Here is a 15,621-nt window from a genome sequence, read left to right on the forward strand (position 1 = left end):
GTTTGCACACAATGGTGGAGAGCGTGTGTTTAGCGAGCGAGATTTTCAAACGCAGCCATGTCTCACTCAACAAAAATCCTGTTAAGTCTCAATTATACAACACGTATTATTTTGCATTTTAAAAAGGAACACATTGTTTACGCTCCTCTCATTTGTCGATTTCATACATTTGCAGATTTCACGTCCTTTTGTAATATTTCGCCAAGTACTAAAGGGACGCCCACGTGGCAGTAGGCGTACTCATGTGTGGATGCCCTCTTGGATTTAATTCCCACAGGGCACACCCCCAACACGGCTGTTACGCTACACATAATTGTCTGGTCCCTATAGGGCAGGGGTGGGCAACTTCTCCGGTCGGCGGGCCGGATATGTGGAAATGAAGTCCTTGGCGGGCCAGATTACTGGATTACCTTAATCGCGTATTTATCTACCTATGCAAGGAATAAATCGTGTTTAATGTAAACTCGTAAACTTTAATTTTAAAGCATATAGAGACCGAAAACAGTATTTAATGATGTTAACGTAATGTACTTCAATAGCTGCTGAAGTCAATGAGACAGCTGCGGCTGATCAAAGTTGTCAACAAGTTGCTTGAACTCTGGCTGCATGTCGGAGGTAGACATCCTCAGTAACGACTGCACGGGAACATCAGTTAGACTGGAACGCAGATTTGTCTTGGTAATGTTCATGGTCGAAAATGTTTGCTCACAAGCGTATGTAGACCCGAACAGAACAAGTAGTTTCATGGCCATCTTTCTCAGGTTCGCAAACTTGGACTCGTTCAGTGAGGCATACAATTTGTCAATGCTTTCAGGTTGGAATTTCTCTTTCAGGGTAGAGTCACACTGCAGGTCAGTCAATTCCAGCTGTAGAGCATCCGGCACCTTTTCAAAGTCAGTTGTAAACGGGGATGACAAGATATCAAACTCAGCAGCAAGTTTCTGGAAGTCCGCAACACGACGAGCAAATTCATTGTCTAGTGTAGATATCATATTGGTGTATTTCTCGGTTGACATCATCTGGGGTGCCATAGTCTCCAGTGTTGGAAAGTGTGTTGTGATATTCTGACAAATTCACCATCACTGAACGATTTGCTGTGCTTGGCAATGTTGTATGCGACCACAAAGCTGGCATGAGTAGCAGCTTTCTGGGCTACTTTCGTTTTTACGAATACATTCTGCTGCTTTACAAGTTTTCTGTCCAGTTCTGTTGCTCTTGTTTGCCGTTCCGCTGCTGCTAAAGTCCTGCCATAGCCTGCCTTAGCCTGCCACAGCCTGCCTTAGCCTGCATGGTTCGTCGCATCATGGCGGCTAACGTTGTACTCTTTCATCACGACAACACTTTCACTGCACAACAAACATCTGCTTTCTTGCCGACTTCTAAATCTAATTCTAACTGAAAACAAAGAACCAAAAAATAACGAACAGTCACTACTATTCGACGCAGTAAGCAAGTAAATAGTACATGTAGTGGGAGATTGCGGCAGAATATGTGACCGCGGGCCACATTTTCATGTACGACCAGAAACAGTCTGCGGGCCAGTCAAAATCCCGTCGCGGGCCGGATCCGGCCCGCGGGCCTTATGTTGCCCACCCCTGCTATAGGGGGTGGTAAGAAGTTCAAAGTTCAAAAAACTCGATTCAAGCACTAAACAGCGAAAGTTCTAATAAAAGTGCAGTGTAGCAGTCCAACTCCTACACAGTGTTATAACACTATAAAGTCTGACATACCATACAAATAATGCACAAAGAAAATATGCAATAATCCTTGAAGAAGACTAGAAGAAGTAGGCAAAGGATGAGAAAGTTGGAACTGTTTAGAACTAGACTATGAAAAATAAACTGAAATATGAATTCCGTAGTTATACAAAATTCTCGGAAAGCATATTATTGCTACTTTTAGTCAAATCACTCAAGTCACGGATCATAAAAACTACAAAATTATAGATTTTAACAGGATTTTGTGGAATGAAACTTGTTCGGTAACAAGGCAATTCCAGTTTCGAAGTTCGAGCAGGATATAGCACTCATACAGAAAAAGTCCAAAACCGACCACTAGAATGAAAGCTACCAAATTTTATCGTGTGATAAAGCTGTGATAATTTTCAGTTTCAGCTTCTGGTAGCCGTAAACAAAGTAAAATATTTGCTTTCGTATTGCGTGTTAGCCAAAAATGATCACAAAAAAAATTAGAAGTCAAAGGATCCATATGGGACTTGTATTCGCCGCACAGTGTGAAAAATGTGGTCATCTTGTCACCAATGTATAATAATTTGCTTCGATTTCAAAACCCCTGATAAAGTCGTGGATGTTCGTAGAATAGTTGAGTTTATATCCATTCAAATGCTATATAGTTATTGCTTTTCTTTTCTCTGAGGTGATGTGTGTACGTGTATAGCATGTGGACAAGATGGACAGAGTGCGACGCCACCCCTATTACTGAGCCACGAAAATAGCCCTGCTCCAAAGATTTGAGATAACGCCCGTTAATTACATAGAGTTTTCTGGCAAAATACCACCTTGCATCACTTCGTCGGTCGGCATGCAGATAACATATACAGCACTAACCGTATCACGGACTTGCGACTCTTATCAGGAACTCGAAACCAGCGGCATGCCTCGGCCACACTTGTTTACGAGGTGTGTGTGTGTGCGAGTGACAAGATATTGTCGGACAGGGGAGGATGCAACACCTGATGGCAGATTGGATGTAGACTAGATTATTGTATTTATATTTTTCAATATGATTTTTGATTATTATTCAATTTTAAACCACAGAAACATCTGTCGCACACGCAGCCTTAACTGCTACACCATCTTGCTCCCAACCCACCCCACCCGACTTCGACAGCTGGGTTGTTGGCAACCTTTGACCTGAATGCGGATCTTGTACTTATCGCGAGGAAGGCATTTAGTTGACTCCTTGCGTGTCACTATAAATAACAATGTTCAGATTCAAGTTTTCTGAGGAATTCCATTCATCCATATCTTTGAACTCCAGTGAAGCTTTTCTAGGCGCTGTGTGGTGGTTTTTTGAGAGCATAACTCTCTGTTTCAAAAATACACGAACACATTAAAAAATGCTTCCCTATCCAAAACAACAAACATAAACAGATAAAGGCACGCATTTACCTATTGAATAGCTTCTTGTCAAATATTGTATCATTCCAATACCCCCAACACCCCTAAACTATCGACCTGTCATCATGTGACACCCCTTTTTTAAAACAAAAGCAGAATAAATAAACAAGTGAGAACATCTTTTAAACTTTAATTGATACTAAGTATACGATTTGAGCATCACTCATATCCAATGCTCCATCTAACTGTAGAAACTACTGGACTCACGGGTTTTTTCCTTTGCGTTTTGAAATACTTCTCTTTTGGCAGAGTTCAAATATAACTTTTTTTTAAGACTGACACATGATAAAAGTTTTTTTTTTAATTTTGTTTTCTCCACATATTGTCAGATGTTTGGGGATATTGCTTTACCTCAGCAAAATGCTGCCTTACACACACAGAAATGCACACAAATGAACAAAGCAAGTGATCAAGATTGTATAATAAGAATACTAACTAAAGTGTCCACTGCCAGAGGTGCAAAGAATGGTCATAAAATGAACAGGTAGAGATCAAGTAACATTCTGTAGCAAATATTTCGTTTTCAGCATTTGAAAGTGCTCTATCATTTTCTTTTCTTGTAGTCCTGGATCCAGCAAATAGTCTGCTCCAATCAGCTCCATAGGCCAAAGAGCTATGTTCTGTATAGTGAGCAAGGACTGGAAGGGGTTCTGAATCTGTCAAAGTAGATAAGCAAGGGAGGGTAATTTGACTTCATGTCACTCAATGTCAGTCTAATTACTGTCTGCCTGCTAATATGTTTTAAAATGAGGCCTCATACAAGAAGTTTTATAACTTGCAAAGTACAATGAAGTGGAACTGTTAAAAAATAAATATTTTTTAGATTTTCCTGTGTGCCCATTGCCTATACATTACCTATATCATTGAGAACATACTTAATTTTTACCTTTTAAGTTTTATTGACTCATTCAGAACAATACACTTTAGATAAATGGAATTGTCATGGTAAAATGACTCATGCTTACCAGGCAAAGAACAATCAAGGATATGAAACCCATTATGCATTGAGGCAGTTAAAATTCTGTTGGCTTGAAATGGCTCCCATTTCACTCTCCACACCCCGCCACCAAGTGATGACACTGATAATGGTTGCTTCATATTTCTTCTATCAAATATCCTCAGGTTTTCATCATAACTGGAATTTGTAAGGTATCAAAAATAACGTTCTAAGTAATCTTTCGTAGTTTTTTCACACCATGGCAAATGTATTTTTAATCAACAAACATGTATATTCAACTGCAGTATGAAAACAATTTTTCAGGATGGACAATAACTTTACAGTACTGTGAGAAAGGACACTGTTGATAATAAGCTAAAGCTAAAAACAAAATTTAAAGAGTCTTTATATTTTTTTTTCAAATTTTTATAATAATGGTAAATGTATTTTAATTCACTAACCCATCAATGGAAGTACACTTTACCTTCCAACAGCAAGAAGTGATTCTCTGAGAGGATTACTTTGTATACTGCATACTCCCATGTCAAAGCTGAAAGCACAACGTAAATTTAAAAAGCGAATGATAAAAGGAATATTTTAAATCCCTTCTTTTATCGCATATTTTATTCTATAGTTCATACTTTTATTAAATAAAATCTTGATGTATTACATTCTTACCCAGAGTTAGTTTTAACAGGTTGGCTTCCTGCTCTTAGGTCCCAGACTTTCATTTTACAGTCATCACTTCCTAAAGCAGCATCAGAAGATAGATGATAAATACATGTAATTACTTTTCTTTACGATGACAGATTGTGATTAAGAATAAAATAGATGTTGTAAGGATAAAGTGATCCCCAAAAGTCAAGTAAATCTTAAAAATACAAAAAAAAAATATAATCTTTATTCTCCATAAAAGTTAATTTGTGTAGCACAATATCTCATCCAACAGACAAGCTCATTGCATTAAAAAGTATCTACCAAACAGTGACAATAATGTAAAGTGAAGAACAATGTGAAGACTAGAAGCATTCTGCTTATAATGTATAATCACCTCAGATTTAATAGTGCAAAAAAATTCCCAACATTTTATCAAAACATTTATCACAACTAATGATTGATAATGCTACTGGGGTCTTGGAACAGTGTTTGAAAGGGTACAATGAATGCAGAGAGTGTAGATGCTTAGAATGAGAAATCAGCTAACCTGAGTACACAATTTCTGGATTCCACATATCAAATGCACAGATCCAAGCTTCATAGTCATGGGCATGCCAGTGAGATGTCATCCTAAAATCATTTCCTGCTTCCAACACTGAAAGACTTCCTGATGAATCTGACACCACTATTTTTGGTGAACTGCTGCAAGGAATTTGTAAAATGTTTGTGAAGGTCTTAAAAATTAAATGTGACCTTCAAATGCCTAGGTATTAATGGTGAAAGTCAAGAATTATTTAGAAACTTTGAATGAGCTGGAACTCACACCTTTTACATATAGATGTTAGAAATTCTATTTATTTTCTTCTTGTTAAAAAAGTGAAAACAATTAGATAATCTGCATACCTATTTTCAGTCAGCTATGACCTTGTTTAAATCTTTCAAAAATGCATAGAGTACCTCTCTAATGGTCCTGTCCAGTCCAGGGAAAGTGCTAAGCAGTCCCCAATCTTTTCTGTCTTCAAAGGCAAAAGCATTTTTCTTAAGCAATCGCTGTCCTTCAAAGTATCAGCCAAATGATTTGATGCTTCATTCTGTGTTGTCACTGTGTTTTCGTCTCTGTCACTGACTTTCCACAGCTGACATTCTCCTGAAGCATTAACAAGTCCAAACAGTGGCACAGAGCTACTGAAATTTCGTGCCCACTTGACATCCAGAATACCAGACGTGTCAACACAGCATGACACAGACAGAGAGGGTAATTTGTCCTCATCTTCTTGTGAAGGTTGCTGGAGGTAGTACATTTGCAGCTGACCAACTCTAACTTGGGCCTGAGAAAAACATAGGAAGATTAGTCGGTGTTGTCTTACTGTTTCGGTCAGTGCCATCCGTCATACTATGAAAAATAATAAATTTTTAATGAAAGCAAAACCATTCTGGTACTTGGTAGCTCAGAAATCTTTTCTTATAAAAAATGTTTATGGCAAAAATACTACTGAATGATTAAAAAAATACAAAACACAAAAGGTTGTATTTGTGCAACACGTCACATTTGACATTTGCGTCAATGTTCATTTAAAATGCAATCCAAAAACTTTTACAAAGAAACAGGGTATAAATTTCATTAATAAAATCAGACCTCATTTTTTATGCTGTCACTCTCATTTGATGTTTGTTCTAAAAGTTGGTAAGTTCCACACAGAAGAATATTTTGCAGACCATCAAAAGGGCACCACTCTACAGAATCTGCATAAAGCTGAGTGTCGAGAATTTGAAAATTTGTTATTCCTGATCTCTCTGTTGAAGCCATGTGTGGTGCAAAGTTGTGCGCAACTGTAATAATTCCTTTGTCAGATGAGACTGATTGGATATCCTAGAACAAGCAAAAGTACTTAAATAAACACACATACCATTACTAATAATAATTGAATTTATAATGCACAACATCTAAACTGAAGGCGGACTCACTGCTCTGAACAAGATCACAAAATAGTGATAAAGATGTAGAACAAGTTAACAAAGTAGAAACAGCAATGTAGAACGAAGAACAATGCGAAGACTTGCTGCGTTCCGGCATTAAATGGCGATCACTTTAGCAGATTTCAGTTTTAACGGTAACGACTCCAGAGACAATTAGGAGAATACTGGGAAGATATTGTGTAATCTTGAGAATATGAAGAAATCTTTCTTTTAGAAACTCAAGTTTTCAAGTGCATTTAACTCTAGTACTTTGGCCCTGCAGTTTAGACTATTGTGATTTCAAGCTTTTCTCAGTTATGTACAGTTTGTGTAGAGCTACTGTCATTGACAAGGTGCACAAACTATAGCTTCTTGTTTTATTATTTAAAATAGTTGTTTATCTCAAAATCTGTCCGACATAGGGTGCACACACTGTTCATGCAGAAATAAAATACAAACACCAACTTGCTAGATATGCTTGTTTAATATTCAGTGGACACCTTCCTTCTCTATTACAGATTTCTTAACAACAGGCCTCGTTGTGTTCGTCATGTCAAAAAAATAAATAAAGGATGAAACATTACACTCTCCTGTTCACAGTAATATAAACTGCTGTGTACCTTTTATCCTAACTGTTAATGAAGTTGCATTTGATTTTATGATTCCTGGTGAAATAGGATATAGGTAGTATACAATGGTCTTTTGGGGAAAAAAAATAAATGTAGTCTTCTTTATGCATGCTATGTTATGAACATCACAATATCATGACAACAAACCTCAGTGAATGACCCACTTTGCACCCCTCTATTAGCTGCAGGTTCAAGACATAAAGAAGTGAAGAACCCAAGAAAAACATTCCACTATGAAAAAATAAGATTTAAAACTGTCCTCCCCCTTCTGTCAAAGCTAGTGCAAGCAAATGAACATCAGTCCTAATTAACCTGCACCTCAAAGACTTAACAGCACAAGAATTGATACTAGTGCTGCAGCAGAACCTTCCCTACTACTGCTAAACATATTATCAAAATATTTGTTAAATGAACTATCCATCCACATATATATTGTTTAACATTGGAGTTTTGCTTTGGTTCTGCAAATTTTTAAATCCCAAAGGCATGAAAGGTATCATAATCAAACCAAGCAGGACTTTTCACATGTTGCTTTCATCTTTATAAGAAGTATAACATATGAACTCCATTTCAGTCTTTCTGCATAGCAGAAAAAGCTGAAATCACTAAATTCTTATAGCTGCACTGATTAGTTCTCAGTCATATAATAAACTGTGAAAAGGAAAGAGGCTATCATAAAATTCTTCATACGATTAAAAAAAAAATCTACAAGTCAGTAATATTAGATGTTTTGACTGTCACAGGGAAATCCTTTATGACTATAATTTATGTTCTTGCGCTTCGTTCACATTCCATTAAGCATTCTCGAACAAGAATTCTAGCATGCACAATGCTGCGTTTTAGTCTTTCCGAAGAGGTTCTGTTTCCAGCATATGTGGGGCGAATATCACGGCCCATGTCTTCTATCACTGCCAGTAATGAGCTGTATTTGCTTTGTGGCTGATGTGGCAGCTGATGCAATGGCTGCTGTTGCTGTTGAATGTGAGCCTGGGGAACCAATACTTGTGCTTGCTGTGCCTGCAGCTGCCCTGGGATTGTGCGCTGGACTGAGGATGAGATAGATGGTTGAGGAAGAGGCGGTGTGGCCCTAACCTCCTGGGTGAGTTCTGATCGTGGTGTCCCTGGGTTGCTGATGCTGGGTGTGGAAGGAGAACTATGGCTGCTCTGAGTTGCACTGTCTTCATCGCCAATAGTTGCCATACTGGTCGCTGTTGGCTTCTCCAGTCTTAAAGCAGGCTGATCATATTTAAAACAACAAACCCGGATTAAATTCTTATATGTCAATTTATTTCAATAAATTTGTCAGAAATCATACACTCCAAGTACTTGCAAGCCTTAAAATTGTACAGCAATTTTTATTAGCTAATCTTAAAATATATTCTTGGCTTGAATCCTGAGCACCACTTGGGATGCAGCATTGAACCAATAACCTCTTGGTACTAATTATACATAGAATTACGAGCCCAGGTAATGCTCTGGATTAGCATCATGGAGGGTGAAGTGATAATCAAGTGTTAATAAAGGCAAACTCAAGTCAAATGACAAATCAAATTAGTTGGAAGTTTCAGATTAAAAAAGCTATTGACTTCACTGAAGGTCACAGACAATGTAAAAGCTTCAAGCACTGATAAGCAGACAACATAACAGTTGATTTGTGATATCACGGGCAATGACGTTGAATTAATAAAATTAATTTTTAAAAAATGCAGGTAAAAATTCTGATATTAAAGATCTTTATCTCACAAACAGAGCAGAATTATTTCGTTACGTCTGAGGTAAAAACACGCCTGACATGATCGAGTAGTATGTGGCATGCATTAACCCTGTTTTGGTCAAGCAGATAATTTTGGTATCGTGAAATTAAAGCAAGACTGGCTCTGTGCTTATGGTCATACAGTCACGGCTATATGTTAATTCAAAGTCTCTAAAAATAGTAAAGACGAATTTTTAGTCCCATCGTTGTCAGAAGTTAGGGTGAACAGGAATCGATAAAACGATATTATTATTATTATTATTATTATTATTATTATTATGTTACTGTTATCTAAATGCCTGTATGCTATTGATTCCTAACTAACCGAGCATCTACTGCTAGTAATGCAGACGGTCTGAGCATTCTTTTTGACAGGCAATTTTAATGAAATATAGTAACTTCATGTTTCAGAACCAGAACTTGTACGTTATAAAACTTAACTTATTGATAGTTCTACACTAAGAGAAAAATAATCTCACTTTTTCTTCCAGTTCGTAAACGGTACTGGCAAAATTTTGCTCTCGTATAAATAGAGAAACAATGACGGGAAACAAGAACTCAACCGGAAACGATACTAAACCGAAACCCAAATATTTAGTCTTGAATTTCTCTTGTTCTTCGTTATCTACATCGTAAGTGTAAACGTATAGAAACAATTTAAATATAAGGTAATTTTATTATTTATGGTATATCTATTTTCTTGAACGAGAAGAATTTAACATCGTCTTTTTTTTTTTTTGCCAAGCTGACGCTTCTCAGGAGGTAGGACAAGTCGACCCAGAAACACAGCCACCCAGCCATTTCGCCCCCGACTCACAGACAGTTCGACCAAAGAGCTGAGTCTTATCTTCGACAAATCGATCACTCACAATAGAACCTACTATTCGTGTGAAATATTGTCCATAAGCATGCATTGTTCGAAAACTATATATATGTGTGTGTGTGTGAACAAGTCGAAACTGTTTGCTACCATCGAATTTATCACGATGGGCCGACGTGGTTTTAGGTCGATTTGTCTGGTGACCTTCTTGGGTCGCTTTCCTGAGCTTTTACGAGGTAGATAATTGTTACGTTCGTGCATAGGCACACAAAGACTAAATAAATAAAAAAATAAGTAAAACAGCATTTAGAAGAATACAGAGGTTACAAGAATAACGTCAGCAATTGCAGTGCATTATACTTCTTATACAAAGGCGATCTCTTAGTAAGAGTCGTCAGTACCCAAGGTTCGAGCTTTTATTAGTTTTACCCTTTCATATTACAATATACTTGTTACCCTCTCTAGGCTCTTACTAGCGTCTCGTTCAAATAATACCCGTGTCACGCCAAGCGACAGCTCGCACGTTCCGAGTCTATCACAAGGCAGGTGAATCAGAATTCACAAAGCTGAACAAATACGCGTCATATTAGTGTCAAGGCCAGGGCCCACTGGTGGCTGAACTATTATTATGGGAATAAATTAACACATTAAATTAATTATGCTGCCAGGTGACAAAAAAGTAGCGTTATAAATTCGTTTGTATGAGATTTACGCTATATATATATAGGTAGTATGTGACATTATTAGAACATTGAACCTTGTGAATGAACGTTTTTAAATCTTTCAGCAGTATGATGTAGGTATGGTATGATGGTTTGATAAGACCTTGCATTTGTCCTAAAATCATAATTAAACTAATAGAAACAGTTAAAGGAATATGTCGCGAGAAAAAAGCATTATAGTTATAGACTTTAATTTTCCATGGAATTACGATGCGAATATAAAAGCACGGAAACTTGAAAAGAAATGAAAGGGGGAATAAAGAGAAAGGGGAGGAATCGTAAGTGAAAGGTCACAGGAAGGACTCAGAGTTCAGTATCTGAGGACTACAATGAGATAAGTCGGCAAGGTTTGCAGTCAACCCCTTTCATTCTGACCTCAGTCATCACATATTTAGTGTTGATACTTTTTCTGAGGAGTTGAAGGTCACTTGCATGAGATTTTATCTTCTCAGGATCATGCTGGTTGGACATGATGGGCTTTGTGGTTTAGATAAACTGTTCAGCAGGGCTATATAAGTGGGGAGCACAGGAAAATTCACCTTGGGCCTCTTGCACCTCAGCAACAGGTGTTTTAAGAATAGCATTTTGACTGCTTCACATTTCATTGAGTAAATCTGTTGTCTTTCAGCAGCCTCTCAGTATGGCATCATTACTTCCAAAGCTGATGAAGGCTCTGGTCAAGAAAGAGGAACAAGCATCATACACCTATGAAGAAATACCAGTTCCAGAACCAGCAGATGACGAAGTACTCATCAAAGTAGACTGTGTGGCAATCTGTGGTTCGGACATTGCTTTATACAAATGGGACAGCGTTGCCAAAAGTTATTGCAACCATTCCATTTGTCCCAGGCCACGAATGTGCCGGCACTGTAGTCAAATGTGGACCTGGTGTTACAGAAGTGTCTGTTGGGGACAAAGTAGGAGTTGAAAATCATTTCTACTGTGGTGAATGCTACCAATGCAAGTGAGAATACTTATTATAGATGAACATTCTCTTGTTGTTTTTAGCAGATTAAGCAAAATGATGTATCCTACAAACTGAACTGAAGTCATATTATTTACCAACAAAAATTTATTTACTTTTTTTTTTCTTTTTTACAGAAAACAACTCTGAAAATAATGAAATTAGTACTGTTCCATCAATAATAATGTATAATTACTAATTTTCCAATTTTTTTCTATTCCATTTTCTTAAATTTTTGTGTTAACGTAGCAAGACTGAGCAATTTTTCATGACTATATCCAACAGATATGAGGATGGTGCCATATGTTCGAATATGGGTCAATTTGGACATGGTAAAAAGACACGCAGTGGTGGATGTTCTGAATACACAACTGTACCAGCTAGATATCTCTATGTGATCAAGAGTGATTTAGGTACATGTTTCAAAATGTTTAAATTTAACACCTTAATTTTCCATTTTTGCTCCATTTTATAGATTTGTTGCTCTTCCTTCATCCTAGCCTCTGGTTTCAAGTCATAAAAGTGAATGTCAAAATTTAATGGTGAATCTTAGATTAGTGTAGTGCAATAATAGTTCTTAAGTGCATGTTACCTCCTTTTACATGTTTTTTTCAGTGGTTTAAAATAAAGTTGGATAAAGCATCTTTCATATCACCAAATTTTAGTTCTGTTAACCTGATAAGTCACAGTTTAACATGCTTGTATTAAATTTTATTAGTTTTTCATTTCTATAGAAAACGATAACAATGAGCTGTCGTTGATAGCCTCAGTCCCTATTTTATGGAGAGATAACACTAGGTTCTTTTTAATATTGCTGTTGCCATGTATTCATTTGCTTTAACTGCTTCTGTTGTGACTGGACTAGATGCTGAACAGATTGCACTATTAGAACCTCTTGGAGTGGCCCATAATGCATTGGAACGCCTGGATGTGAAAGGTCAGGATGTGCTAGTTACAGGCTGTGGACCAGTAGGACTGTTTGCTCAGGCTGTGGCCAAAGTTCTGGGAGCAAAGAGGTACATTATTTATTTCTAGCTTATGTCTCTAATCTTGAAGGGTTATGTTCTGCTTTAAAAGGATTAGCATTGTGTATACCCACCTGTTATGGCATAAACAAATTTTGCCTCGGTTCCAGTGATGATTTTACCTTAATATGAAAGTGATATTTTCTTTCCCTTCTTAAAGATACACTGACTTTTTCAAAACTATGAAAATATATCATTGATGCCTGTATGAAGGCATTTATTTGAGAGAGAAATCCTGAACTGATAACAAAAGTTTAGTTCAGACTGATAAATCAATAATTAAAAACTGAAATACAAATTCTATTACAGAGGAGTTGATGCTAATGTCCTGTTAATGCTTTTTCATGAACGCTTTGAAATATCAACTTTTGAATTTGTGCTATCTTCACTGTTTTGTTTTCAGAGTTATTGCTACTGACATTGAGAATGCGAAGCTAAAACTTGCTAAAGAGATGGGAGCTGACATAACAGTGAACACAAAAACCAAGGATCTGAAAGAGGTTTTTATAACAATGTGAAAATTGTACTACCAGCTGATGCTTCTTTCCCAAAACTCTTGTCATTTGTTAAGTGAAAATTATAGGACTATAATTTATGGCTATATCTTTGCACATAATATTATGCATTATCATCTTAATAGCATGAAAGCTTCATTTGGTTGTGGCTTTGACATTGATTACCTGACTTGGGGCATATGCTGACTGAAAGAATTTCTTGAACACTGTTCTCGTCTATGTACATCATAGAGATAGGCTGATGTTCAAAAAGCATTAATCAATAGAGATTCCAGTTTATGCATTCTCTTATTATCTCTCGTACATAGAGGCATTACAGTAACATCACAACCATAAAATAGTAAATTTTGTAGAGAAGTTTTAGGAGAGCATATTTTTATATAATAAGTTAACTTTTTAGTGTTTGAAGAAATGTTGATATGTACTTGTTGGAGAGAACAAAATTCAGTTGACCTTAACAAAAATAAGAGGTTTGGAAACAGTGACGCATTTAATGTTAAAATGATTCATGCTTCTTATTACAGAATTATATGATGGTAAATGCGTATGACATTTCTTTATTCAAAACAAACCTTAACCAGAAATAGTTAGTTAAACTAAACTGAGGAGATGATATGAAATTTGTTTTCAATTTGATTTTTAGTTTGTTGTGGAGCTGACAGATGGTGTTGGGATGGATCGCATCTGTGAATGCAGTGGAGTTCCTTCTGTTGTCAATTCCACTTTCTCACTGCTACGTAAAGGTGGCCAAGTCATGCTGGTGGGCCTCCCCAAACAGCCCTTGCACGAGAGATGTTCTGCAAGATATAAGTGAGCAGCATCACTTTGTATTGAACAGATTTTTAAATCTGCCAGAATTTATGAATACTTGAAAACTTCTTGTATATTTTTGTCTGTTCTATCAGATAAGCCTGTAACGATAATGACATTTATACCCTATGTTTAAGACTTATGATTACATATTTGTTCATGGGACCAAAGTATTGAAACCATGACAACTATTGTTAAAAGCTTGTTCCTCTCAAAAGCTGTCAAAATAGAAGTCATTCTTCATTTAAACTTTTTTAGCAGTTAGTTTTGGGGAAAAGAGCTGACGAGTAGTTTTTGCACATTTTGGTATCCATGTTCCATATCCTCCTGTTCAAATGCCTTGTCATCTGGGCTTGCAGTGAGTCTTAGTCAGGGTTTGTAAGTTATATGGATTGCTCAAATCTATTCTTCCCCCAGAAGCAGTATTCACTATATTCTGCCTATTACAAGTCTTGTGTCTACACTGTTGAATGGTCTATTTTGATGTGGGTATAAATGTGGCCCAATGTTTGAAGAGTACTTCTGGGGGAGATTCCTTTCCTGGTGTAGTTTATTACTCATTTTGAGATGTACTAAAAACCACTGACCATTATCTGGTTTTGGTTTGTTATAAAAATGTTCAACCAAGCCTTTTCATGTCTGATGTACCACAGTTAATATAGATTTCTATTTCTTGGAGCACTGCAACAACATCATCATCAATGTGGCAACAATAGCACAAATACATCAGCAGCAACACCACAAGCACAAAACCAACAACAATGATACACCAGCAACATTAGCAATAAAACAGCAGCAACTATTAAAATGATATAGCAGTAACAATAATTGTAGTATCTACAACAATGTAGCATCAACAATAATACAGCAGAAATAACTACAACTATAGCAACAACAACAAAAGATTTAACTTCTTTTTTGTCATGGACTTGTGTTATTAGAGTATTATTGACATTTTGTTCTTTTATTTGCAGTATTCAAGGCATTAACCATGCGCACCGTGCATGGCCGACTCATATTCCACACTTGGCAAGAGATAGAGAAGCTAGTGGCTGAGAAAAAGATTGATGTCAAGAAAGTTGTTTCTCATCGTTTCCCAATGTCCAAGTTTGAAGATGCTTTCAAGGCCTTGTTCAGTGGAGAAGCATGCAAGATTTTGATGGATCCTACAAAATAGAATTTTATGGCATGTATCAGAGAGCCATTTCCGTTAGTGGGCCCTACTTAATAGACAACAATTTTTTTCTCTTTTTCTGTCCAAATGAAAAAGGAGACACAAAGGCAAGCATGTTTGCTAAAGAAAGATTTTGTTGTGCATCATTCCATCAGTGTATAAAAATTCCATCTACAAATCTTGTGGGCTTTTTTCCTTAGTTTTAGTAATAATAGAATTAATTATGCATTTCCGATTTGTACTGTGCAGAAATAAAACAAAGTAAAACGCACAAATATACTCAATAATAGAATTTTTTTTTAAAAAAAATAGCTTGCATAAATTGACCAAAGCATTGACAAACAAATATACACAGATGCAACAGCACAACGTCAATGGTTCAGGATCTTGCAGTCCAGGCAAGGACTGCATAGTCTCTAAAGGCGAAAAAGGTTAAAATTTGCAGTAAATTGGAGAGAATCCCAAAATTTCAGAAAAGAGGACCACATTTTAAAAGTATATTTCTTTTGAACAATTTCG

At 36.7% G+C, this 15,621-nt stretch overlaps 3 protein-coding genes across 4 annotated transcripts; 1 reads left to right on the top strand and 2 right to left on the bottom strand.

Annotated features, from left to right (window-relative positions):
- Positions 1 to 3,250: 3,250 nt before the first annotated feature.
- LOC112557290 (diphthine methyltransferase-like) lies at positions 3,251 to 8,088 on the bottom strand. 2 transcript variants are annotated; one of them, XM_025227067.1, is made up of 7 exons: positions 6,371 to 8,088; positions 5,692 to 6,062; positions 5,282 to 5,433; positions 4,756 to 4,825; positions 4,562 to 4,627; positions 4,106 to 4,275; positions 3,251 to 3,796 (listed from the first exon to the last, which is right to left on the bottom strand). In XM_025227067.1, exons 1-7 carry the CDS (start codon positions 6,539 to 6,541, stop codon positions 3,576 to 3,578), a joined length of 1,221 nt encoding a protein of 406 aa, XP_025082852.1. In that variant the 5' UTR covers positions 6,542 to 8,088; the 3' UTR covers positions 3,251 to 3,575. The 2 variants fall into 2 exon arrangements, with proteins under 2 accessions (XP_025082852.1, XP_025082843.1); XM_025227058.1 differs by having other exon boundaries at positions 5,282 to 5,436.
- LOC112571652 lies at positions 8,085 to 8,519 on the bottom strand. The gene has a single exon (XM_025250854.1). The coding sequence runs from the start codon at positions 8,517 to 8,519 to the stop codon at positions 8,085 to 8,087; it is 435 nt and encodes a 144-aa protein (XP_025106639.1).
- A 1,173-nt stretch (positions 8,520 to 9,692) lies between these two features.
- Positions 9,693 to 15,280, top strand: LOC112557306 (L-threonine 3-dehydrogenase-like). The gene is given in 10 exon segments (XM_025227076.1): positions 9,693 to 9,704; positions 9,818 to 9,834; positions 11,243 to 11,431; positions 11,433 to 11,578; positions 11,864 to 11,991; positions 12,444 to 12,594; positions 13,007 to 13,103; positions 13,762 to 13,904; positions 13,906 to 13,928; positions 14,903 to 15,280. Coding segments are annotated over 8 exon segments (1,068 nt in total). The 5' UTR covers positions 9,693 to 9,704; positions 9,818 to 9,834; positions 11,243 to 11,254; the 3' UTR covers positions 15,106 to 15,280.
- The last annotated feature ends 341 nt before the right edge of the window (positions 15,281 to 15,621 follow it).

The sequence above is a fragment of the Pomacea canaliculata genome, linkage group LG1, assembly GCF_003073045.1.
Source record: "Pomacea canaliculata isolate SZHN2017 linkage group LG1, ASM307304v1, whole genome shotgun sequence".
In the NCBI taxonomy this organism is placed as follows: domain Eukaryota; kingdom Metazoa; phylum Mollusca; class Gastropoda; order Architaenioglossa; family Ampullariidae; genus Pomacea; species Pomacea canaliculata.

Coding starts and splice junctions, on each gene's coding strand:
- LOC112557290 (XM_025227058.1), bottom strand. CDS start 6,541: ATGGCTTCAACAGAGAGATCAGGAATAACAAATTTTCAAATTCTCGAC. Junction 4,628..4,755: donor CCTGTTAAAACTAACTCTGG/GTAAGAATGTAA, acceptor TTGTGCTTTCAG/CTTTGACATGGGAGTATGCA. Junction 3,797..4,105: donor CCTTGATTGTTCTTTGCCTG/GTAAGCATGAGT, acceptor CTACTTTGACAG/ATTCAGAACCCCTTCCAGTC.
- LOC112571652 (XM_025250854.1), bottom strand. CDS start 8,519: ATGGCAACTATTGGCGATGAAGACAGTGCAACTCAGAGCAGCCATAGT.